Source organism: Coregonus clupeaformis, chromosome 16 (assembly GCF_020615455.1).
Source record: "Coregonus clupeaformis isolate EN_2021a chromosome 16, ASM2061545v1, whole genome shotgun sequence".
NCBI classification, from domain to species: domain Eukaryota; kingdom Metazoa; phylum Chordata; class Actinopteri; order Salmoniformes; family Salmonidae; genus Coregonus; species Coregonus clupeaformis.
The window spans coordinates 8881909-8907537 of record NC_059207.1 but is presented as its reverse complement, the minus strand read 5'-3'; the positions used below and the strand labels follow the sequence as shown (position 1 = coordinate 8907537).

General features: G+C 44.0%; 1 protein-coding gene across 1 annotated transcript in view; it reads right to left on the bottom strand.

Moving 5' to 3' along the window:
- si:dkey-215k6.1 (transmembrane protein 132C) overlaps positions 1-25629 on the bottom strand; it is a 289645-nt gene that overhangs the window by 35195 nt on the left and 228821 nt on the right. Inside the window, exon 4 of the mRNA XM_041900191.2 lies at positions 22385-22528. Coding sequence (XP_041756125.2) covers positions 22385-22528 — 144 coding nt within the window. The remainder of the gene's footprint in view (positions 1-22384; positions 22529-25629) is intronic.

Below are 25629 nucleotides of genomic sequence, written 5' to 3'. Positions count from 1 at the left end.
CCTATCTATGTTGGTAGATAAGATGAGAGCACCCCTCCAGCTAGGATGGAGTCCGTCCCTCATCAGCAGGTCAGGCTTGGTCCTGTTTGTGGGTGAGTCCCAGAAAGAGGGCCAAATTCTATCTTTTGGGAGGGGCAGAAAACAGTTTTCAACCAGCGATTGAGTGCTGAGACTCTGCTGTAGAGCTCGTCACTCCCCCTAACTGGGAGGGGGCCAGAGACAATTACTCGATGCCGACACATCTTTCTAGCTAATTTACACGCTGAAGCTATGTTGCACTTGGTGACCTCTGACTGTTTCATCCTAACATCGTTGGTGCCGACGTGGATAACAATATCTCTATACTCTCTACACTCGCCAGTTTTAGCTTTAGCCAGCACCATCTTTAGATTAGCCTTAACGTCGGTAGCCCTGCCCCCTGGTAAACAGTGTATGATCGCTGGGTGATTCGTTTTAAGTCTAATACTGCGGGTAATGGAGTCGCCAATGACTAGGGTTTTCAATTTGTCAGAGCTAATGGTGGGAGCCTTCGGCGTCTCAGACCCCGTAACGGGAGGAGTAGAGACAAGAGAAGACTCAGACTCAGACTCCGACTCGCTACATAATGGGGAAAACCGGTTGAAAGTTTCTGTCGGCTGAATGAGCGACACCGGTTAGGAGAGGGATTAGGCAGGGGTGTCCACTCTTGGGTCAGCTCTACTGTTTAGCCATAGAACCACTGCTGTGTAGGCTGAGTGAGAGGCTGCAGGGGTTGTCAGTTCCAGGGGCAGTAGGTGTGGAGTCGGTTTCATTGTCGGCTTATGCTGATGATGTCACAGTGTTTGTTAAAGAGGAGGGAGATGTAGAAGAGGTTAGCAGGACTTTAGTGTTGTTTGAGGGGGCGGCATCAGCTAAGGTGACCTGGGAGAAGAATGAGGGTCTGATTATGGGGAGATGAGCCAGAGCAGGATCTCCTAGTCTTCCTGGGGGGCAACAGTGGGGCAGAGTAGGGATGAAGTTCTTAGGGGAGTTCTTGGGGTCCTCAGAGTTTCAGGAGAGAAACTGGGAGGGGCTGGTGGACAAGGTTGCAGCTAAGTTATCTAAATGGAGTTGGTTGTTGCCACTGGTGTCTTTCAGGGGAAGGGTCCTGGTCGCTAACAAATTGTCCGCTTCAATGCTTTGGCACAGGCTGAGGTGTTGGTTCGCCCACAGAGTCTCATCAAGCAAATGCAGAGGTTTCTGGTGGATTTATTTTGGTCAACACTGGACATGCACAGCAGTTTTACACCTCCCTTTGCATGAGGGGGGCCAGGGGTTGGTGGACATTGGGTCCAGAGTGACACCTTTCCATCTACAAGCTGCACAGAGACTTCTGTACCAGCAGGGGGTGTGCTGGAGAGCCACTGGTTGGGCTGTTCTGAGCAGGTCAATATGTCAGCCATTCCTCCGTTCTACCGCGCTGTGCTTTGGGCGTGGGAAAATACTATCTGTTCACATAGGCGTTTCACGGCCAGGAGCATGGATAATGGAGGAGCCAATGTTTCACAACCCACACATTCAGACCAGAGTGCTGACCTCTGCCAGCTTGCGGGCCAGGCTTGTGAAAGCGGGGTTCACTAAGTTGGGTGACCTGCAAGAAGAGGCTGAATGGAAATCTGCCAGCAACGTGGAGGAGGCTTCCTCCATAAAGTCAACCAGGCTGCTGCAGCAGGTGGTGGTGGAGGGGGTCTGTGCTGCACTACTGGGCTTGTTCAGAGAGCTGCTGGGGAGTAGGCAGAGACTGGACCATCTAACCACGAATGACACTGACCTATCTCCTTCCACCATTATGGCCAGTGTTAAGCATTTCACTGTACTTGTGCACATCTCTCTCTCTCTCTCTCTCTCTCTCTCTCTCTCTCTCTCTCTCTCTCTCTCTCTCTCTCTCTCTCTCTCTCTCTCTCTCTCTCTCTCTCTCTCTCTCTCTCTCTCTCTCTCTCTCTCTCTCTCTCTCTCTCTCTCTCTCTCTCTCTCTCTCTCTCTCTCGCTGTCTCTCTCTCTCTCTCTCGCAATTCAATTTCAATTTAAGGGCTTTATTGGCATGGGAAACGTATGTTAACATTGCCAAAGCAAGTGAAGTAGATAGTAAACAAAAGTGAAATAAACAATAAATATTAACAGTAAACATTACACTCAGAAGTTCCAAAGAATAAAGATATTTCAAATGTCATATTATGTATATATACAGTGTTGTAACAATGTGCAAATAGTTAAAGTACAAATGGAAAAATAAATAAACATAAATAGGGGTTGTATTTACATGGTGTTTGTTCTTCACTGGTTGCCCTTTTCTTTTGGCAACAGGTCACACATCTTGCAGCTGTGATGGCACACTGTGGTTTTTCACCCAGTAGATAAGGGAGTTTATCAAAATTGGGTTTGTTTTCTTTGTGGATCGCTGTAATCTGAGGGAAATATGTGTCTCTAATATGGTCATACATTTGGCAGGAGGTTAGGAAGTGCAGCTCAGTTTCCACCTCATTTTGTGGGCAGTGTGCACATAGCCTGCTCTCTCTCTCTCTCTCTTCTCTCTCTCTCTCTCTCTCTCTCTCTCCTCTCTCTCTCTCTCTCTCTCTCTCTCTCTCTCTCTCTCTCTCTCTCTCTCTCTCTCTCTCTCTCTCTCTCTCTCTCTCTCTCTCTCTCTCTCTCTCTCTCTCTCAGCAGCCCCTAAAAGTCTATCAATCAGTCCTGTCTCTCCTCTCACTGATTATTCAGCTGACAATGCAAAACACTGCCAAAAGCTGAGATAGACCAATCATTTCACAAGGCCCTGCATCAAATTACTTGGAAAATTGGCACCCGCTCGCTTTCTTCCAGGGCAGGAGAGAATGCGAGAGAGAGAGAGCGAGAGAGAGAGAGAGAGAGAGAGAGAGAGAGAGAGAGAGAGAGAGAGAGAGAGAGAGAGAGAGAGAGAGAGAGAGAGAGAGAGAGAGAGAGAGAGAGAGAGAGAGAGAGAGAGAGAGAGAGAGAGAGAGAGAGAGAGAGAGAGAGAGAGAGAGAGAGAGAGAGAGAGAGAGAGAAACAGTATGAGAAAGCTAAAGGGGAGAGATAAAGAGAGGAGAGGAGAGAAATGAAAAGGAATATGTGGAGAAAGAAGAAAGAACTCGTCCGTACAGGCAAGATGTCAGCTGTCAGTGCTGAGCATTAGATTAGACCGTCTTGACAGAGCAAACTTGTTAGGCCTAGCAGTCCCTGGCCTGGAGTGCTCTGGAAGTCCTATTTAATGTGAGAGGTGGCTAGCAAGAGAGGAATGTTCTCTCTTGATGGTACTACAAACATGTCTGTGGGCAAAATTGCTACCATTACTATGCTGCCACATCTATGATTTCTATAGCCACTACAATAAACACCATTCAGTGGCTATCTTGGCTGCCCATTAAACCTCACCACTGGAAAAAATTATGTGTTCACGCAATTACCAAAATTGGGGCAGATCAATGCATTTCCCACACTGCTACCTGTGAATCTCTCTCCTGCAACAGGGCTGCTTCCCTGAACTGACACAGTTTCAAATATGGGTCTGAAATTCGGGTAACTATACCAACGTTTGGAGGATTCCGGATTTCATGCTTATTCCATTGTGATTCCGTGAATCTTCCAACTGGGAATTTCTGGAAAACCTGGAATTTTTTTGTGAAATTACTGGAATTTTGCAATCCTTGCTGCAAGCGTTAATAACTATACTCCCTGAAATATAACTTTAATATGTCCTCCCTCAGGCAAATTTATCAAAATCTAAATTCTACCCCTGACACGGCCTAGAGCAGTGATTCTCATAGGAGACTGGGGGCGGGCCCTCCGAGAAAGACAACTCCTTGATCTGGTTAGCCCTCAAATCTGTCTGTCATTTACAGAAGCCACATTAAACCAATCACCTCCTCTGTTTCATATGGGTGTCATTAGGCGATTCCATTACACACCTTCAGCCTGGCCCTCTCCACCCAGCTTATTATTCTGATTTGGTTTGTGTAATAACCTCTCTATGAGAAAAAATACCCAGCTTATCATATTGCCTGTCACCTCACATTTGCCGACTGGAACTAAACTGCTCCCTAATGCCCATTTGCACTCTGCACCCACTACTGAGAGTGAGTCATGGAGAGGGACAGACAAAGAAAGAAGGATGGATGGATGAAAAAAGAGAGCGAGAGAGAGAGAGAGAGAGAGAGAGAGAGAGAGAGAGAGAGAGAGAGAGAGAGAGAGAGAGAGAGAGAGAGAGAGAGAGAGAGAGAGAGAGAGAGAAAAGAGAGAGATATATAGGAAAGAGCGAGAGAGAGAGAGAGAGAGAGAGAGAGAGAGAGAGAGAGAGAGAGAGAGAGAGAGAGAGAGAGAGAGAGAGAGAGAGAGAGAGAGAGAGGGTAACAGTTTAGACAGTGAAATTGTACCTGTTAGTGAAACTGTCATTGAAGACACATGCAGTGCAGTCCTTACTTACTGCAGTAATTTCACCAAAATGATCACAAAGAAATGAAGCAAGGCAGAGAGAGGGGATAGGGAATGGCTTTCGTTTATTTGGTAACTTGCTCTGTCGGTATTTGCATACTTATATGCATCAGGATATAAGTCACTAGTGCCCTTAATGTGTCTCTTTGCATTTACCACTTTTGTAGGTGCCCCCATTGTTTTGCAGGACACCGCAAAAACACTGTCCCTATTTGGTCCAGGAGGTTGTTATCGGCTAAATTAGGTCTGAGCTGAAGAACAGGGGAACACAAAGACCACATCCCCTACGACCCTCGCACCCTCGTATCTCTTGTTGTTCAGAACATCAGTATACTTATGAAAGAACACCGCCGTAGTCGGAGTCGGGAGGAAACCCACCGGCTTTACAGATTTTTCAATTTTCTGCCTTTTAAACTGAATATGGTCTGTGTCTGTTGTGCAGGAAGATGGCTGCACTTTGAGGAAAAAGGAATTGTTAGAACTCATGTGCACTGCACCATTTACAACAGTTGCATTGCACATTTTCAGCAGTCCTTTACATACCACTGTATCACCGACTCGAAAGCCAAACCTTCAGCCTGTTGATGGATGTAGGGGCCGGTGGGAGTTTGGTTGCAGGTGGGTTCCAGACTAGGTGCCAGACTGTTTTTGTCTTGACATTTTGCCTGTGCTTTTTACATTTACATGTACATTTAAGTCATTTAGCAGACGCTCTTATCCAGAGCGACTTACAAATTGGTGCTTTCAACTTAGGATAGCCAGTGGGACAACCACCATTTTTTTTATGGGGGGGTGGGGTAGAAGGATTACTGTTATACTATTCCAGGTATTCCTTAAAGAGGTAGGGTTTCAAGTGTCTCCGGAAGGGTGGTCAGTGACTCCGCTGGCCTGGCGTCGTGAGGGAGCTTGTTTTAAAGGGGATTTCTTGTACATTGTTTTCCTCCATCCCTCTGCTGCATAAGCATCTGACTGTCAATTTAGTAATGACAGAAACATCATATAATCAAGCGATAAGGTCCGACGGGGTGTGGTACATTGGCCAATATATCACGGCTAAGGGCTGTTCTTAGGTAGTACGCAAATCAGCATCCAGGACCCAAGCTATCAGTTTTATAATAGGATAATGGACTGAAAGCATGCAGATTTGATATACACTGTAAAACAAATAAAAGTTATCAACTCAGCTATTTGTGTTGCAAAGGCAAACTTCACAATATAAGTTAACATAAAAGTCATTTTAAAGATCAACTCACTTTGAGCTAAAATCATTGGGCCAGTGGAGCATTCCATGTCAGCTCAACATTTTCTCAATTTTAATTCCAGCCAACTTGGACATTTAAGCTATTAGGATTTTTTTTAGTTGCATTGTTTTTTACAGTGTTGCAATGTGTCACTATCATATTCCTACAGGTACCTGACATCTGATCTCATTCACCCGGCAACATCAATATGCTCAGGAAATTAGCTAATTTACCCGGCAACATCAATATGCTCAGGAAATTAGCTAATTTACCCGGCAACATAAATATGCTCAGGGAATTAGCTAATTTACCCGGCAACATCAATGTGCTCAGGGAATTAGCTAATTTACCCAGCAACATCAATATGCTCAGGAAATTAGCTAATTTACCCGGCAACATCAATATGCTCAGGGAATTAGCTCATTCACCCGGCAACATCAATATGCTCAGGAAATTAGCTAATTTACCCGGCAACATCAATATGCTCAGGAAATTAGCTAATTTACCCGGCAACATAAATATGCTCAGGGAATTAGCTAATTTACCCGGCAACATCAATGTGCTCAGGGAATTAGCTAATTTACCCGGCAACATCAATATGCTCAGGAAATTAGCTAATTTACCCGGCAACATAAATATGCTCAGGGAATTAGCTCATTCACCCGGCAACATCAATATGCTCAGGAAATGGTGATGCAAGTGTGTGCGCGTCACCGTTGTAACAGATCTCAGATAACGCCTATAGGCTAGGTCGAAAATATACAGGCTAAGACAAGGTAATAATCATAGATATAAAGCTGGAGATGGGAACTCCAGGTCTATCTGACGTCCAGATAGGGCCGCTATTTTACCTGGGACCAGTTATGAAAAGTCAAGCCACCTTTGAAATGCCAGTCATGGTGGTACTTTGTGCAGCAGCAACTTGGTCCAAATAAGATACGAGGGAGGCTGGAATCACTTTCAATGCGTCAGTAATAGAGAAGCAATATGATCAGATATATTTATTACTTTTAAACAAATGAGCAAGAAAGCTAGCCGCTAGCTGGATAACTGATACAAATTCTATAAATGTTTAATTAACGGTCTCAGTTAGCTACCGTTAGCTAGCTAAGTTAAGGAGCTTCGTAGATAATGTGATGAGTAACATTGTCCTTAAAATCGAAATAACACTATTAGTGTATATAATCAGCAGATGGCGCTGTTGGATAGTGTTTGACTTAGCTAGATAGCTAGAAATGGGTAATCCACTTTCTCCTCTCCCTGTTTAGCTAGCCGCACAGGGTAACTAGCTAGCTAATATTAGCTAAGTGGCTCGCTCTGACCCTACATTCAATGTTGGCTGACATCGTCTTGTTTGTTACAACTACACATCTATCACCACCCGTTACAAACAAGCTCTTTCAGTTAAGGCCAGTTACAACAAGCAAGTCTCAGCTAATGCAGACAACAATTATTTGTCAGGCTAACGTTAGTTAGCTACGTTATTCTAGCATAAAAGGCAATGATTGATGATACAACACACCACACACACACAACAGCCCCACCAAAAAAAATGGGAGAATCAACAACTGGAATAAAAAAGGAAATTGGACTAAATTGTCTAAAACACGTAGCATGCTAGCCTACAACAGCTCCACAAAAAGCAGCCACGGTCGAAGTCCTGATTTGGTCTATCTAGCTAGCTGGTCTCTCCGACCCTTCAAAACAGCTAGGTAACGTCAGCTTGGCTAGTTTAGAAATCAGCCTAAAACAGATCAGTCATTTGAGATATTTTATCGAAGTCCTTCCATTTGGAATATCCTGTATGCTGTAGCTAGATAGCCTCTTTCCCTCTCACCTCTTAATCTACATGTGTACCGAAGCATCGAAACATCAGAGAATGTAGCCTAGTTGGCCTCGTCTCTTTTCCCACCAACTGTGCTTACAAAAAATGTGCTGCTCATGGGCGAAGGGAAATTGGTGATACAATTGATCACCTGCACTCATTTGACCTGACACTTTGTGCGATTGCTTGTTAAACATTAATCATGACACAAATGTAACAGTCAGCCACGGCGCTCAGAACACTAAAATGATATTACATTCTCATTTGATGAGAATTTATAAACTATTGATTGCCAAACCGTCTTTATTATAGTCACGCTGCGCTTATGATTGTGCTTGATGTGTGATATTATGTGATCTAGTGATGTTAAACACCCAGTCGTTGTGAGATCTGGGACCATATTCATAAAGCATCACAGAGTAGGAGTGTGCTGATCTATGATCTTATCTTGTTCATTAAGAGCAAAAGTTTAAACTGATCCTAGTTCAGCACTCCTATTCTGAGAGCTTTACGAATACAGGCACAGATATTCTGTATGTAACCTACACTCTTAGAAAAAAGGGTTCTTCTGGGTTCTATAGAAAGATGTGGCTGGCTATTTGTTACAGCAGATTTCCAAAAGATGCAGTGACAAGGAAACAATGGACTGCGGAAATAAGGAGACAGTAAGATGGGGACATGGTCCGCAGTCACGCTAGGAGTTACATTACGTAGCTAATTTATTGAGAACATGGGTAATTTATTCTGAATATGATCTTAAACTAGAGATGGTCGTTCTAACGTAGGCTTTTACATTATGCAACAATTTATGTAATATCACCTTGACATGAAACCGTTACGCAGCGGACTAAAGCGTCATATTTGGTAGAGATGCTTTTGGGATGTATTAATTTCTATTAGAAGGGGGGATTGGGGCATGGCACCCCCCTTATTTTTATTTATTTATTACATAATCCAATATGGATGCCAATAAATAAAATAAAATAAAATGTTATTTGTCACATGCGCCGAATACAACTGGTGTAGACCTTACAGTGAAATGCTTACTTACAAGCCCTTAACCAATAATGCAGTTTTAAGAAAAATAAGAGTTAAGAAAATATTTACTAAATAAACTAAAGTGAAAAAATAAAAGAGCAACAATAAAATAACAATAAAGAGGCTATATACAGGGGGTACCGGTACCGAGTAAATTTTTAGGGCCTTCCTCTGACACTGTCTGGTATAGAGGTCCTGGATGGGAGGAAGTTTGACCGCAGTGATGTACGGGGCCGTACGCACTACCCTCTGTAGTGTATTTTGTATGAATATTTGTATTTATTAAGGATCCCCATTAGATGCTGCCAAGGCAGCAGCTACTCTTCCTGGGGTCCTGCAACATTAAGGCAGTTATATACAATTTAAAATATTACATTACATTATATTACATAACACTTTACCCAATACATTTAGTTTGTTCCCTCAGGCCACTACTCCACTATCACAGGTGTATTTTTACTTGTTTTTTAAAATCTGATTCTACTGCTTGCAGTAGTAGTATTCAGACCCCTTGACTTTTTCCACATTTTGTTATGCTAGAGCCATATTCTAAAATTGATTAAATAAAAAAACATCCTCATCAATCTACAAACAATACCCCATAATGACAAAGTGAAAACAGGTTTGTAGATTTTTTTGCAAATTTATAATAAAATAAAAAAATACCTTATTTACATAAGTATTCAGACCATTTGCTATGAGACTCGCAATTGAGATCAGGTGCATCCTGTTTCCATTGATCATCCTTGAGATGTTTCTACAACTTGATTGGAGTCCATCTGTGGTAAATTCAATTGATTGGCCATGATTTGGAAAGGCACACACCTGTCTATATAAGGTCCCACAGTTGACAGTGTGTGTCAGAGCAGAAACCAAGCCATGAGATCTAAGGAATTGTCCATAGAGCTCCGAGACAGGATTGTGTCGAGGCACAGATCTGGGGAAGGATACCAAAACATTTCTGCAGCATTGAAGGTCCCCAAGAACACAGTGGCCTCCATCAGTCTTAAATTGAAGAAGTTTGGAACCACCAAAACTCTTCCAAGAGCTGGCCAACTGATCAAACTGAGCAATCAGGGAAGAAGGGCCTTGGTCAGAGAGTTGACCAAGAACCCGATGTTCACTCTGACATAGCTCCAGAGTTCCAGAAGGACTTCTAGAAGGACAACCATCTCTGCAGTACTCCACCAATCAGGCCTTTATGGTAGATTCGCCAGACGGAACCACTCCTCAGTTAAAGGCACATGACAGCCAGCCTGGAGTTTGCCAAAAGGCACCTAAAGGACTAAGACCATGAGAAATAATATTCTCTGGTCTGATGAAACCAAGATTGAACTCTTTACCCTGAATGCCAAGCGTCACGTCTGGAGGAAACCTGCCACAATCCTTACAGTGAAGCAAGGTGATGGCAGCATCATGCTGTGGGGATGTTTTTCAGCGGCAGGGATTGGGAGACTAGTCAGGATCGAGGGAAAGATGAACAGAGCAAAGTACCGAGAGAGCCTTGAAGAAAACCTGAGCGCTCAGGACCTCAGACTGGGGCGAAGGTTCACCTTCCAACAAGACAACGACCCTAAGCACACAGCCAAGACAACGCAGGAGTGGCTTTGGGACAAGTCTCTGAATATCCTTGAGTGGCTCAGCCAGAGCCCGGACTTGAAACCTGAAAACAGCTGTGCAGCCTGATAGAGCTTGAGAGGATCTGCAGAGAAGAATGGGAGAAACTCCCCAAATACAGGTGTGCCAAGCTTGTAGCATCGTACCCAAGAAAACTCGATGCTGTAATCGCTGCCAAAGGTGCTGAGTAAAGGGTCTGAATACTTATGTAAATGTGATATATATATATTTTTTTTAATACATTTGCAAACATTTCTAAAAACCTGTTTTTGCTTTGTCATTATGGGGTATTGTGTGTAGATTGATTAGGGATGGAAAAATAATACTTTAATCTGTTTTAGAATAAGGCTGTAATGTAACAAAATGTGGAACAAGTCAAGGGGTCTGAATACTTTCCGAATGCACTGTTTAATATTAATTATACCTAGCTACCCAGCTAACAAAAGTATGTCCTGAGGGAAAATGGTAAGCGACCATGGATACAGGAGACTTCATCTCTTGGGCAGCGTACCATGCTTCACTCTAACCAGATTCCACTGACCAGGCAGCACTAAATTAACTTCTCCCTATTTTTTATGAGAAAGTAGCCAGTTTCACATTTTAGTCATTTAGCAGACACTCTTATCCAGAGCGACTTATAGTTAGTGAGTGCATAATTTTTTTTTTTTCATACTGCCCCCCCGTGGGAATCGAACCCACAACCCTGGCGTTGCAAATGCCATGCTCTACATCCCTGCCGGCCATTCCCTCCCCTACCCTGGGCCAATTGTGCGCCACTCCATGGTTCTCCCGGTCACGGCCGGCTACAACAGAGCCTGGTTTCGAACCAGGATCTCTAGTGGCACAGCTAGCACTGCGATGCAGTGCCTTAGACCACTGCGCCACTCGGGAGATGAGTGGTCAGATCACAGAACATCTCAATGCTGGCCAAATACCTGTGATGGCTTTTGATCAACCACTGTTTGCTCTTGCAAAGTTTGTTCAGTGGAGCTTTCCTAAGGCTTATGGAGAGCAAATGCTAGTGGTTATATTTGGTGGACTGCACATAGAGATGGCCCTATGGCACACAATAGGATAAATTTTGGATGGCTAAGGTTGGACTGCTGCCTTGTGTGATGCTGGGGTGGCACCTGCAGGGACGGCAGACTCATTATTGAAGGCAGCACACTAAAACCACAGTCATCTTGAAGGCAGCTTGACTAAAACCAGGCACAGTCATCAAGTTGCTTTGCTTTCATTGTCAAAAGTCCTGAAAGATGCTTGGCTGTTGGAGTCCACATGCACTTATTTTGATACATGGAAAGCAAACATGATTCAGAAGTATACAACCTTCCATTTCTGGAACATTGTTCTTGAATTTTAGAGTCTTGTAATGATTTTTGTCCGTGCAGAACATAACTAGAGATGTTGGTCTCCATGTTGAAACATTAGAGGCCTTGGCCATATTCCTAGCCATATTTGAGACATGAAAGCTCTACCAGCTAACATCAGAGAAGAATTCTCTTTCTTCTGGGACCTGCCAAAAACACAAAACAAGTACTCATGCATGCCACTTGACCAAGCCCATGAGCAAACATTACCTGGTAAAAGGAACAGGGGGAGCCATTGGTCTAACTAACAGAGAACCCCACTGTCTTCCGGAGATGGATGATAGCAGGAAGCTGAGCAGGCCAAATGGGACCATGTCTATGTACCCTCAGCCCTATGTTCCCTCAGCCCTATGTTCCCTCAGCCCTATGTTCCCTCAGCCCTATGTTCCCTCAGCCCTATATTCCCTCAGCCCTATGTTCCCTCAGCCCTATGTTCCCTCAGCCCTATGTTCCCTCAGCCCTATGTTCCCTCAGCCCTATGTTCCCTCAGCCCTATGTTCCCTCAGCCCTATGTTCCCTCAGCCCTATGTTCCCTCAGCCCTATGTTCCCTCGGCCCTATGTTCCCTCAGCCCTATGTTCCCTCAGCCCTATGTTCCCTCAGCCCTATGTTCCCTCAGCCCTATGTACCCTCAGCCCTATGTTCCCTCAGCCCTATGTTCCCTCAGTTCCCTGAGCCCTATGATCTGTCAGCCCTATGTTCCATCAGCCCTATGTTCCCTCAGCCCTATGTTCTGTCAGCCCTATGTTCCCTCAGTTCCCTGAGCCCTATGATCTGTCAGCCCTATGTTCCATCAGCCCTATGATCCCTCAACCCTATGTTCCCTCAGTTCCCTGAGCCCTATGTTCCCTCAACCCTATGGTCCCTCAACCCTATGGTCCCTCAACCCTATGTTCCCTCAACCTATGTTCCCTCAACCTATGTTCCCTCAGCCCTATGTTCCCTCAGCCCTATGTTCCCTCAGCCCTATGTTCCCTCAGCCCTATGTTCCCTGGGCCCTATGTTCCTTCAGTTCTATTTTCTAAACCAGGGGTTGAGGGGGCTGGCCCTGATCGCTGTAGATTCCTACCCCCCTGTGCCCTCTTCTTTTGATGCCAAAATCATTGATGGAGCGGTCATTGTCCATTCCTTGCCTACCTACAATGTTTCCACATCTTGTGAATATGGCAGTAGTGTCTTCCTGCCTTAGGTATAGCATCAGTTGAAAAACGTAAATATAATCGATAGATGATAGATGACAGATGAAGCGAGGAAAAGGCGCTCGAAATAAAGAAAGTTGGGAGACAGCCAAGCTTCAATGTCAGTTCTCTGACTTTCTCAGAAATCCTAATAATAAAAAAAATGAGCTTTTCAAAATGTTGACACAGAAGGAGTGTGCCAATGAATCTGAAGACGGAAAAGAGATCTGTTACAACTGATGAGTCTGTGGTCTCAAAAGCGCTCTCTGACATTAATGCTGGAATGAGCCCATAAAGAGGCAGACACAAGAGTATGCCTTCATCTTAAAGATGCCTTTCAAAAGGGTGCGCAGACCATTATCATTCGAACAGTGGATTGTCCTCTTTGCTGGGATGTTCTTCCATCTTACCAAGGATTATCCAACCATAAAGCTGTGGGTCGCTTTAGGTATGGGTAAAAACTACCAGCATATTTGTATCTACACCATCTACGAGAAACTTGGAATGCACAAGAGTTTGGCTTTGTCAGGCTTCCACACATTCACAGGTTGTGATACAACCTCACAGTTTCATGGAAAGGACAGAAAAGACAGCTTGGAGTGCATGGAGGTCATTTCCCGAGGTGACTGTCGCCTTTGTTTCCATGGCAGCTGAACCATTTCAACCCCTTGATCTGGATTGGTCCACTTTCACATTGCTTGAGAGCTACACCTGTGTTCTCTATGACAAGACAACCAGCCTAGATTGTGTCAATGATTTCATGTTTTTTTTGTTGTTGTTGAAAATGTCACTTAATAAAGCTATTTTTAACTGACTCCATTGGTGACCATTTAGAATTCAGTTTCCTATAGGGAGGGTAGCATGTAAAGCCTGTCTGAGTCCATGTGAGTGTGACCTCAATTATGTTATATACAACCAGCCACACTGTGGATCAACAGCTTTATTAAATGTTAGGAATACTGACACTGGGCTCTTGGCAGTCCTGAGATAATAAAAATCTTCAATAATGGGAACAAATCTTACAAAAGTGATCGTTGACATGATTCAACATGTCCAATACGAGATCAAACCTATTCTCAGTAACTGACAGCAGCATTAGAAAACTGCTCAGCTACAATGGAATGACATCTGTCGTATTCACAAACAATCTCTTTTTAAAAAGGCAATCTGCAGTTTCAAACAATAACAAAGCAGATTTGCCATCACTGTTTTTGGTAAACAAGCAGAGGCATGTAGTTGGAGAAATGGGTAACAACTCTCCAGTTCATAGACAGAGCTATGGATACACGGACTGACCATTATAGTTCTAACCATGTTTTGAGACTTTACAGTCTTTGTTCACATTAAAACTTTTTACAAACAAAGGAGTAAAACAAGCTCCTGATGGGGTATGACAGTTGAATTAAGCCCATGATGCATTTATAAGTTATAGTATTCTTCAAGGATCAATGGGTATATATAAATAATTTAAAAGTTTTAAAAAATGGATGCACACAATCACAGACTGTCCCTTTTAATTAAATGTTTTATCGTAATGTTTTAACTCCATCAATGTTGGATTGATGTTGCTGACTTTTTCATCCCAGTGCTTTGAACCATACTTCCCCCTCCCTCTGTAAAAATGTGGATAGCAGCAGTACAGGTCACATCAATACTTCTTTCTCATAAAAACAATTGGACAATGTTTATATGATCAAATTTTTTACATTTACGTCATTTAGCAGACGCTCTTATCCAAGCTTACAGTTAGTGAGTGCATACATCATTTTTTTTTATACTGGCCCCCCATGGGAATCAAACCCACAACCCTGGCGATGCAAATGCCATGCTCTACCAAATGAGCTACATCCCTGCCAGCCATTCCCTCCTCTACCCTGGACGACGCTGGACCAATTGTGCGCCGCCCCATGCGTCTCCCGGTCGCGGCCGGCTACGACAGAGCCTGGATTCGAACCAGGATCTCTAGTGGCACAGCTAGCACTGCGATGCAGTGCCTTAGATCACTGCGGCACTCGGGATAACATCACCTTCAAACAGCCCAATCCTACCTCTTTCTTGTCAGCATTCACCTTTTATATACCCATTTATTAAGCGGCAACTGAGCAAGAGACATTCAACTTTGACCCTGTTGCTGCCACCATTTTCATGGTAACCTGACACAGCAAGCAGCATTGATCAAGTTCTAAATTCCTTGGATAGGACAGAATGCAATACACTGCTTATATTTCTTCAGATTCACAAACAGTAAGTTGGTAGCTTGCCATACTTGTAAATCTTTTGTAAATAATTATCTTAACAGGCTAATTGTCCTGTTATAGTGAATAAAATGTTGGCTACAGTTAAACTCAAAACGTTGTCAGATATGTTCTGCTAATTAAATGAGCTGTCTAGCCAGCTAGATAGCTAGCTAAATTAGCTAACAAGCTAGCAACAAACGAAAACATTGTCTAGAAAGTAGCTTTTAGTTGCCTGGCTTGCTAGATTTACATGTCCTAAATACATTTTTAAACAGGTGTTTTTTTTGGTGCAAAAAATAGAGCAGGTAATGTTACTGTTTGGACCAGACTGCTACATGCAGAGCGTTTGGACCAGACTGCTGCATGCAGAGCGTTTGGACCAGACTGCTGCATGCAGAGCGTTTGGACCAGACTGCTGCATGCAGAGCGTTTGGACCAGACTGCTGCATGCAGAGCGTTTGGACCAGACTGCTACATGCAAACTGACGTTTTGTTTATACTTTTTCATAATGACAAGGACAAGTTTAATGTCGGAGAAGAACAGCCGAAGCCGGTAAGATGATAGGGGACATTTATACTGAGGAGCTGGCGGGACTCTGAAACATTTTACTGCGATCTTGACTAGGTCGGTTGGCGGAAATATAAGCACAGGCTTTGTTGCCGGCAATACCTTTCAGATATAAAGAAAAGTCTGCAGAAGGTTGGCAGCATGCTAAAGTTGGTTTGAAAGGTGTCTCTCTTTAAAGATGTCTAATACATGACTAATAGGGTTTTCTGCCTAGTGCTGAGCTCCTCTCAGAGCCCACAGCCCGAGGCCAGGCAAGGCCTTGAGTGAAACGCACTATTACTGCATGCCACATATCTGATTCCAGAGTGACAAACGGCTCTGAGGGACATTAGTGCAGGCAGTCTATGGCTCATTGTGTGCGACTGATGATGCGCTAATGCTTATGCAAAGAGCCGTAATGGCTCCCGGTGGAGACGGGACTGAAGAGGGAGGACATCGGCCAGGGGGACAAGGTCCAATCCCCGGTGAAGAGAGGTGATGGTGAAAGTCCCAGTCGGGAGTCGTTCAGAGTTAGAAAATTACCCTTTTTCGACCACTCTGTGAATTACGGTCAGGCCGAGACCTTGTGACACGTCAATATTGAGCAGGGATTTCCGCATAGGGGGGTATACAGCCAGGGATCGCAATCAGAGGCGCCACTTAACCCTTTAAGAGCATGTGTTAGGACTGCAAAATAATTAAGGACTAATTAGTTATTGATTCAAGGCCGTAACGTTTATAGGGGTTACAGCATTTGGGGCATCAAGTTTTGCATGACAATCTCACCCTCTCTCCTGTCATAGGCTTTCAAAGTCATTCCAACTCATAAATTATTCTCCCCGTCAAGGACAAACACAGAGCTCTTTACTTTCTCTTTAACGTTACATGTTACCTGAGTGGGAAAGAGAAAGAGAGAGAGAGAGAGAGAGAGAGAGAGAGAGAGAGAGAGAGAGAGAGAGAGAGAGAGAGAGAGAGAGATAGAGAGAGAGAGAGAGATATAGATAGAGATAGAGAGAGAGAGAGAGAGAGAGAGAGAGAGAGGGATAGGACTGTGGCTGACATGACAGATTATAAAGTGGCATAGAAAAATGCTATTTCATGCTTCTTTACAGGGTGTTGCTCTCTTACTGTAACCTAGCGGCTATCTCATACTACATTTGCGATTACACAATTCTCTCTATTCTCATTGGCTAGAGAATTGCCTGTGGTATTAGACAATGTTGGTGTCCTGAAGATGTCAGTGTTATAAGACCACTGATGTTTTCATCAGATAAATCCTTTGAATACAAGTTTTAACGTTTTTATGGTTTAGCCTCTTTTTGTCCAGACTATCCTTGAATGTTATGGACATAAATAGGTAGGTAAATACTGGACAGTGTAAACACAAACCAGAAACCATGATGCCTTAAGCCTTCAGACAGTGTTTGTGATGTTGCCGTGTGAATGACCGTGTCAGGACTGGGGAGGAAGCAGACCCTGGAAGCAGACCCAGGAAGCAGACCCAGGAAGCAGACCCAGGAAGCAGATCCAGGAAGCAGACCCAGGAAGCAGACCCAGGAAGCAGACCCAGGAAGCAGATCCAGGAAGCAGACCCATGAAGCAGACCCAGGAAGCAGATCCAGGAAGCAGACCCAGGAAGCAGATCCAGGAAGCAGATCCAGGAAGCAGATCCAGGAAGCAGACCCAGGAAGCAGATCCAGGAAGCAGATCCAGGAAGCAGACCCAGGAAGCAGATCCAGGAAGCAGATCCAGGAAGCAGACCCAGGAAGCAGACCCAGCCTTCTCTATTTATAAGCCTATTAGGAGCTAAACGGAGTGGGCCAGAGAGGGGCAGGTACCACATCTGTCTCCAATCCACTTAACCATTCATTTACTTTCTGCCCCAGCCAGCCACCTGGGTTCCGGTAACTTGCTAATCCGTCTAAAGTTTGATGGAATTAGAGTGAAGTACGGTCATCCTGTCCTCACCAGGTGGGGTTCTGTCTGTACGGACTGCATGGGCCACTAGCTGATGGCCATACGTGCCCTGTCTGCTGCACCTGTACCCCTTTAACCCCTACCCCCCCCCCCTCTCTCTCTCCCTCCATGCCCTTACATCCTCTCCTCTCCCAGCAACCCCCCACCTCCCCCCACACACACACACACACACAAGGACATTCTCAATCAGATGGCAACCCAGAGACGTGTCAAACTCAGCGCCTTCTTTATTAAATGACACCGGAGGACAGGAAGAAAGAGATCAATTTCAATCCTTTTTGTTTTGTGTCTCTAACACTCACCCCACCTCTTCCACCCCTCCCCCTTTCCCCCCTTTCCCTTCAACACTTTTCTGTCTTCTTTTTTTGTCAAATGTAATTACCACAGACATTAAAGGGAGGAATCTGCACATGAGCCAATTATGGCGCTAACCCTATTCAGTCAGCGGCCAGTTAATGTGCCTCTGTTGAACAGGAGATGTCAATGGTAAGCCATCACCAATGTATTTGCTTTATCAAGCCATCATCAATGTATTTGCTTTATCAAGCCTTCACCAATGTATTTGCTTTATCAAGCCATCACCAATGTATTTGCTTTATCAAGCCATCACCAATGTATTTGTGGTCCTCTGTAGCTCAGCTGGTAGAGCACGGCGCTTGTAACGCCAAGGTAGTGGGTTCGATCCCCGGGACCACCCATACACAAAAATGTATGCACGCATGACTGTAAGTCGCTTTGGATAAAAGCGTCTGCTAAATGGCATATTATTATTTATTTGCTTTATCAAGCCATCACCAATGTATTTGCTTTATCAAGCCATCAACAATGTATTTGCTTTATCACGCAACATCAGCACTTCTCTCTTTGTGTGTACTCCTGTCCCCTCCTGTCCCCTTCTGTCCCCTGCTGTCCCCTCTTGTCCCCTCCTCTCCCCTCCTGTCTCCTCCTGTCTCCTCCTCTCTCCTCCTGTCCCCTCCTGTCCCCTGCTGTCCCCTCTTGTCCCCTCCTCTCCCCTCCTGGCTCCTATTGTCTCCTCCTGTTCCCTCCTGTCCCTTGCTGGAACCTGACCTAGACAGACTGCATCAGGACGTCACGTCCAGCATCCCTAATAACACAACTCCACAGAACCCACACGAGCCTCACATATCAATTCTGTCTTCCTAACAGGGTGGAGGAGGAGGAAGACAAGATGAAGGGAAACTAACGTCTAATGGACCGATGATAACACCATCGCAAATTATTTTTTTAAACTTTCGAGTGACGCTAGATGTTCATCTTTACCATTCAAACGTCCCAAGCAAAAACAGCGTTAACTAGAACAAGCAAAGTGAATCAGGTAGATGCTAATCATTTGGTGCTTTGGGGCTAGATTCAATCGGTTCTGCCTTAACACGGGATAACCGACAACCGCATAGCAGTTTCATTGTTTTTATTTTTGGCGATGTGGGAGGTGTAACTGCATTGGAGCTGTCAAATCAGCAAACGGCTCCCGGTGTTATACCTATCGTGGACATTGCCATTGGATGAGCCGAGTCGCATTACTAATAATCCCATGTAGCCTTGTTACAAGTTCGAACACTGGAATGTGTGTTGTAATCTATACCTTGATTAGGCAGATTTTTGTTTTGAATGATTTTCAATTTAAGTGTCATTATTGCTATATAGCCTAGACTTTCTCGTTTTGAACTTCTAACGCGAGTGGGACGGGTGTGGCTTCGTGACAATGACCACACAAGCAGCCGCTCACTGATTTGACAGCTCCAACACAGTTACACCTCCGACACCGTCAAAACACCAGCTATGTGGGTGTCGGCTATCGCCAGTTAACGCTTGATCTGATTGAATTTAGGCTTTCATTTTGGTGATACACAGCTCTGGAAGACAGTTGATTCCACTCCTCTAGATTCCCCACCAGACCTGGGTTCTGCCTTTGATTGAGCCTGCCTGCAGTGTCCAATAGGCTGGGTTTGAACGTTTGGGACTATTCTATTGAACACTGCACCACCAGGCTGGCTCAAGCAAGTGCAGAAATAAAGTATTTATAAGAAAACCAATACTTTTTGATCCCAGGCCAGGTCGGCTCCACACACAGGTTTCAGTGGTACAGCAGCCATGTGCAGATTGGCCTAGCGTACAGTGAGGGAAAAAAGTATTTGATCCCCTGCTGATTTTGTACGTTTGCCCACTGACAAAGACATGATCAGTCTATAATGTTAATGGTAGGTTTATTTGAACAGTGAGAGACAGAATAACAACAAATAAATTAGAAAAACGCATGTAAAAAATGATATAAATTGATTTGCATTTTAATGAGGGAAATAAGTATTTGACCCCTCTGCAAAACATGACTTAGTACTTGGTGGCAAAACCCTTTTTGGCAATCACAGAGGTCAGACGTTTCTTGTAGTTGGCCACCAGGTTTGCACACATCTCAGGAGGGATTTTGTTCCACTCCCCTTTGCAGATCTTTTCCAAGTCATTAAGGTTTCAAGGCTGACGTTTGGCAACTCGAACCTTCAGCTCCCTCCACAGATTTTCTATGGGATTAAGGTCTGGAGACTGGCTAGGCCACTCCAGGACCTTAATGTGCTTCTTCTTGAGCCACTCCTTTGTTGCCTTGGCCATGTGTTTTGGGTCATTGTCATGCTGGAATACCCATTCACGACCCATTTTCAATGCCCTGGCTGAGGGAAGGAGGTTCTCACCCAAGATTTGACGGTACATGGCCCTGTCCATCATCCCTTTGATGCGGTGAAGTTGTCCTATCTCCTTAGCAGAAAAACACCCCCCAAGCATAATGTTTCCACCTCCATGTTTGACGGTGGGGATGGTGTTCTTGGGGTCATGGGCAGCATTCCTCCTCCTCCAAACACGGCGAGTTGAGTTGATGCCAAGAGCTCAATTTTGGTCTCATCTGACCACAACACTTTCATCCAGTTCTCCTCTGAATCATTCAGATGTTCATTGGCAAACTTCAGACGGGCATGTATATGTGCTTTCTTGAGCAGGGGGACCTTGCGGGCGCTGCAGGATTTCAGTCCTTCACGGCATAGTGTGTTACCAATTGTTTTCTTGGTGACTATGGTCCCATCTGCCTTGAGATCATTGACAAGATCCTCCCGTGTAGTTCTGGGCTGATTCCTCACCGTTCTCATGATCATTGCAACTCCACGAGGTGAGATCTTGCATGGAGCCCCAGGCCGAGGGAGATTGACAGTTATTTTGTGTTTCTTCCATTTGCGAATAATCGCACCAACTGTTGTCACCTTCTCACCAAGCTACTTGGCGATGGTCTTGTAGCCCATTCCAGCCTTGTGTAGGTCTACAATCTTGTCCCTGACATCCTTGGAGAGGTCTTTGGTCTTGGCCATGGTGGAAAGTTTGGATTCTGATTGATTGATTGCTTCTGTGGACAGGTGTCTTTTATACAGGTAACAAGCTGAGATTAGGAGCACTCCCTTTAAGAGTGTGCTCCTAATCCCAGCTCGTTACATGTATAAAAGACACCTGGGAGCCAGAAATCTTTCTGATTGAGAGGGGGTCAAATACTTATTTCCCTCATTAAAATGCAAATCAATTTATAAAATTTTTGACGTGTTTTTCTGGATTTTGTTGTTGTTATTCTGTCTCTCACTGTTCAAATAAACCTACCATTAACATTATAGACTGATCATTTCTTTGTCATTTTTTCCCTCACTGTATATAGGCTCATAGGGGAAAGCCCTGGCTTCCACTCCTTTTTACAGTTCTGAGATGATCTGACTTCCAAACAACACTGTCAAAATAACTTGCTTACTGTCTGCGTACCTGGAAAAGGCTTCAGTGAGCGATTGTCATATCTCGGTTAAAGGTGTGCATTGGCTTAACCTGAAGGGAATTCCTGTCAGATTGGCTGTCAACAGAGCAAGCTGGAGATTTTACACGTGGGCCTTCCCAGTCCCAGTCCCAGTCCCAGTCCCAGTCCCAGTCCCAGTCCCAGACCCAGTCCCAGTCCCAGTCCCAGTCCCAGTCACTAGAGAGTCACAGCAAAGCTGCTTGTCTGCTTCTGATCCACTTCCTTCCAAAGTGTTGGAGATACAACATTACACAACTCTGGAGCTTTCTGATTTGAAACAGATAGGTCCTGAAACAGTTGCCCTGGCGTTAATAACACTTTCTGTGGTCGTCGTTTGTATTACTGCTATGGAATGAGCTCCCGCAGTTCCACGGTCCCAAGGTTCCAGCGTATTGATTTGTATTTAAACAACACCTTGCTCGATGTTACAGGAAATTGCCTCCATATTGAATGTGTCAGAGTAATGTTTTCGTTTTGGGCTGAGGGCCAAAGCAATGGAATGGGAGTCAATCTTTTAGATGTCATTTTGCCTGTTTCGAACGCTAGCGACAAATAGTGGAATTCAACATACTAAGCTGTGCATAATCAAAAGGAATAGTAGTAGCACCTTTACCCCCCCAAAAAAAAACACTGTATTACGTCTTGACTCTCTTTATCTAATTCAACAAACACAAGAGAGATAAATACCGCTCCAGCATAATAAGTGCCTCATTATGGAAATGTTGAATGAATTAGCGACAAACTCGGTTTAGCAACTGAGAGCAGCTGAGAGCTATTTGTTGAGAGCAACCTCAATTTCCTCAGTTTCTTTTGTAGGATTGTATTTCTGCTCCATGTGTCCTTGCATTAGCAGACATTAGTGCATGGACATCTGTGTTTCGAAAGGAAAGGTTCGTGCAAACAATTTAGCCAATGTATTAATGTGGCGGAGGACAGCACTGTGCTCGCTCAACAACCTAACTTCCTTCACTGTCCCTGTCCCCTTTCTAGTTTTCTGGTTTGGCAGGCAATGATGTTGCAGACCATTGTCAGGCTAGCGGGAAGTGTTCTTGACCATACCTTGACCACGTCCTCGTCAGTGGAGGTACAGCCGACCGTATCGTCCACTTCCCTCACAGTACCGTCCCACTCCACAGTAACCACCTTCACCGGCACCGCAACACGCCTGCCTGTTAGGATGGCCGTGTTCACGATCTCTGTGTCCTGCGAAAGAGAGAGAGAGCGAGAGAGAGAGAGAGAGAGAGAGAGAGAGAGAGAGAGAGAGAGAGAGAGAGAGAGAGCAGGACAGAGAGAGAGAGAGAGAGAGAGAGAGAGAGAGAGAGAGAGAGAGAGAGAGAGAGAGAGAGAGAGAGAGAGAGAGAGAGAGCAGGACAGAGAGAGAGAGAGAGAGAGAGAGAGAGAGAGAGAGAGCAGGACAGAGAGAGAGAGAGAGAGAGAGAGAGAGAGAGAGAGAGAGAGAGAGAGAGAGAGAGAGAGAGAGAGAGAGAGAGAGAGAGAGAGAGAGAGAGAGAGAGAGAGAGAGAGAGAGAGAGAGAGAGAGAGAGAGAGAGAGGAGAGAGAGAGAGAGAGAGAGAGAGAGAGAGAGAGAGAGAGAGAGAGAGAGAGAGAGAGAGAGAGAGAGAGAGAGAGAGAAGAGAGAGAGAGAGAGAGAGAGAGAGAGAGAGAGAGAGAGAGAGAGAGAGCGAGAGAGAGAGAGAGAGAGAGAGAGTGCACATTAAGACATTTATGAAAATCAAGAGACAGGCTGATTTTGTTTGATATGATTTTCCATAAATGGCGAGGAATAACAAGCCCTAAAGTAGACTGCTCGTGTGGTCTGTCAATCTTGATATGCCACAGGTTGCAGAATAATGGAGCCTCTCCTTTCCAGCCAGTGGACGATGCCACCAGCCCCAGCCTAAATCACACTGTTGCCACCGATTGCAGAGCTAAATTGCAGAGCCAAATTGGTCCATCGTGGTCTTTTCCCCATGTGTACAAAGTACATACAGCGATTTGTCAGTAATGGGTATCTCAACTGGAAGCCCCACTGTGCTTCCAAGACCACTCTGAGAGCCTCTGTGTTGTAAATGACAGACCAAAACACAGTGCATGGAAGTTTATCTGGAGATCATAACAGCTTTAAACATTACAACAGGTGGGTTGTGTTTAAAAAAGAGGCGAATTATGGTGTACTCTCTTTCTCAAGACTGTTTTTTTGCAAAATTAAGGCAATGCATGACACAAATACCTGTCTGGTCTATTGATTAGAATGAAGTTGTTGTAAATCTGATGCTGTACGGGGACCCAAGCAGTAGCAAAGCACAGTTTGAAACAGAAAAACTATTTTGGCTTTAATCACAGCCAGCTAACCCATAAAGGGATAGTTCACTCTTTTAGTATTTCCTTCATTAGTCCACGGTTAATACAATCCCCTAAAAATACAGAGCTAAACCTATGGCTGTGATGTGTTGTATTATATGAGTGAACTGTCCCTTTAAACACAGGTCCTTCATCAGCGCTTGAAGTTTAACAATAAGGATCTGTCCTCACATTTCATAATCTGTCGTTTTTATGTTACTACATTTATTTTGATCTACAGTATACAGAACATTTTGAAAACTGATGGAAATCCCTTGGATTACATTACAGGACATTTCCCTTCTCTGCTTCAGTTTGATCCTCCTGATGTAATGGGAGGTGATGGAGGTAATTTGTAACTTAAAGTATCAGGCAGCAGGTCATGATGTGATTGGTGCCTCTTTGGTGAAATCAGTGTCTTCCTCGACGACTGAGCCTCTAACGTATATCTTCACCAAATCTATGCAATATGGTTTCAACACTGTATTCTATATGAGCACCAATATGGTTTCAACACTGTATTCTATATGAGCACCAATATGGTTTCAACACTGTATTCTATATGAGCACCAATATGGTTTCAACACTGTATTCTATATGAGCACCAATGTGGTTTTCGTAAAAACTATTCCACAGATATGGCTCTTTTGCAACTTGTGGATAAAATCTTTACAGCCCTGAACAATGAATACGCTCTTGGCATCTTTTTAGATTTATCCAAAGTGTTTGACACAGTTGATCATTAAATATTACTTTCTAAATTGCATTATTACGGTTTTCATGACTATACATATAATTGGTTATATAGTTATGTTTATGATAGAGAGAAATTTGCAAACAGCTGTGGATCTACCAGGGCCAAGATATCCTGTGGCGTCCCACAGGGTTCAATAATTGGACCTTTGTTATTCCTAATCTATATCAATGACCTTGCTGCTGTGTCTTCTACCGTACTTCCCATTCTCTTTGCTGATGATACCAAGTTGATTTTATCACACAAGAGTTTTGATTCACTAATTAATGAAGCCAACTCAGGTATGGGCAAATTTTCTGAATGGTTCGAACTTTATTGTATTCACTAGTAAGAATAAGAAATATTGTAGAAAAAGAGCCAGAATTTCAATTGTTGGGAATGAAATGGAACAAGTCACATCCACTAGATTCCTTGGAGTTCTAATTGATGAAAAGTTATCCTGGAAAGATCATATTCAATTTGTCTGTTGCCAAGTGATGAAAGCTGTTGGTATGATCAGAAAGATTAGCGGTTTGGTTCATCAGGCTTAATTCCTAACTTTATACTATAGCTTAATTTACTAATATCTCATGTACTGTAATATTGTCTGGGCCTACGCAAATTACTCATCATACAAAATACATTTGGCTCTATCTGCGCCTCTGTTTAAGAAACTCAATATCTCGTCTATTTATGACATTAACGTACGCCAATTATGCACGTTCATCTACAAATACTCATGCCTCCCAGAAAGTTTACCTAAACCCTTTCATGGATTCTTCCAGGTTAATTCTGAAATCCATCTATATAACACAAGACACTGCGATAACCTTCACCCTCTCCACTGCCGCACCTCACATAGTCAATTCTCCATCAGCTACAGAGGTACCATACTCTGGAATTGTTATCTTCACATTGCCAAAACATCATCATCCCTCAATAACTTCAAGTGAAGACTGGGGGTCAGCCTGATGAACCAAACTCTCCAATAATCCCCTCCATGTAGCCTAACTCCCTCCCTCACACATAATTAATTAATATGCTTCATTTAACAAACGTATTTGTTGTACATATATTAGTGGTGTGGTTTTCATTCACCTGCATACAGTTTTTTTTTAAATCTGTACTGTTTAGTCTTTCACTTGTTTTAACTTATGTTTTAGTCATTTAGCAGACACTCTTATCCATAGCAACTTACAGGAGCGTTTAAGGTTAAGTGCCTTGCTCAAGG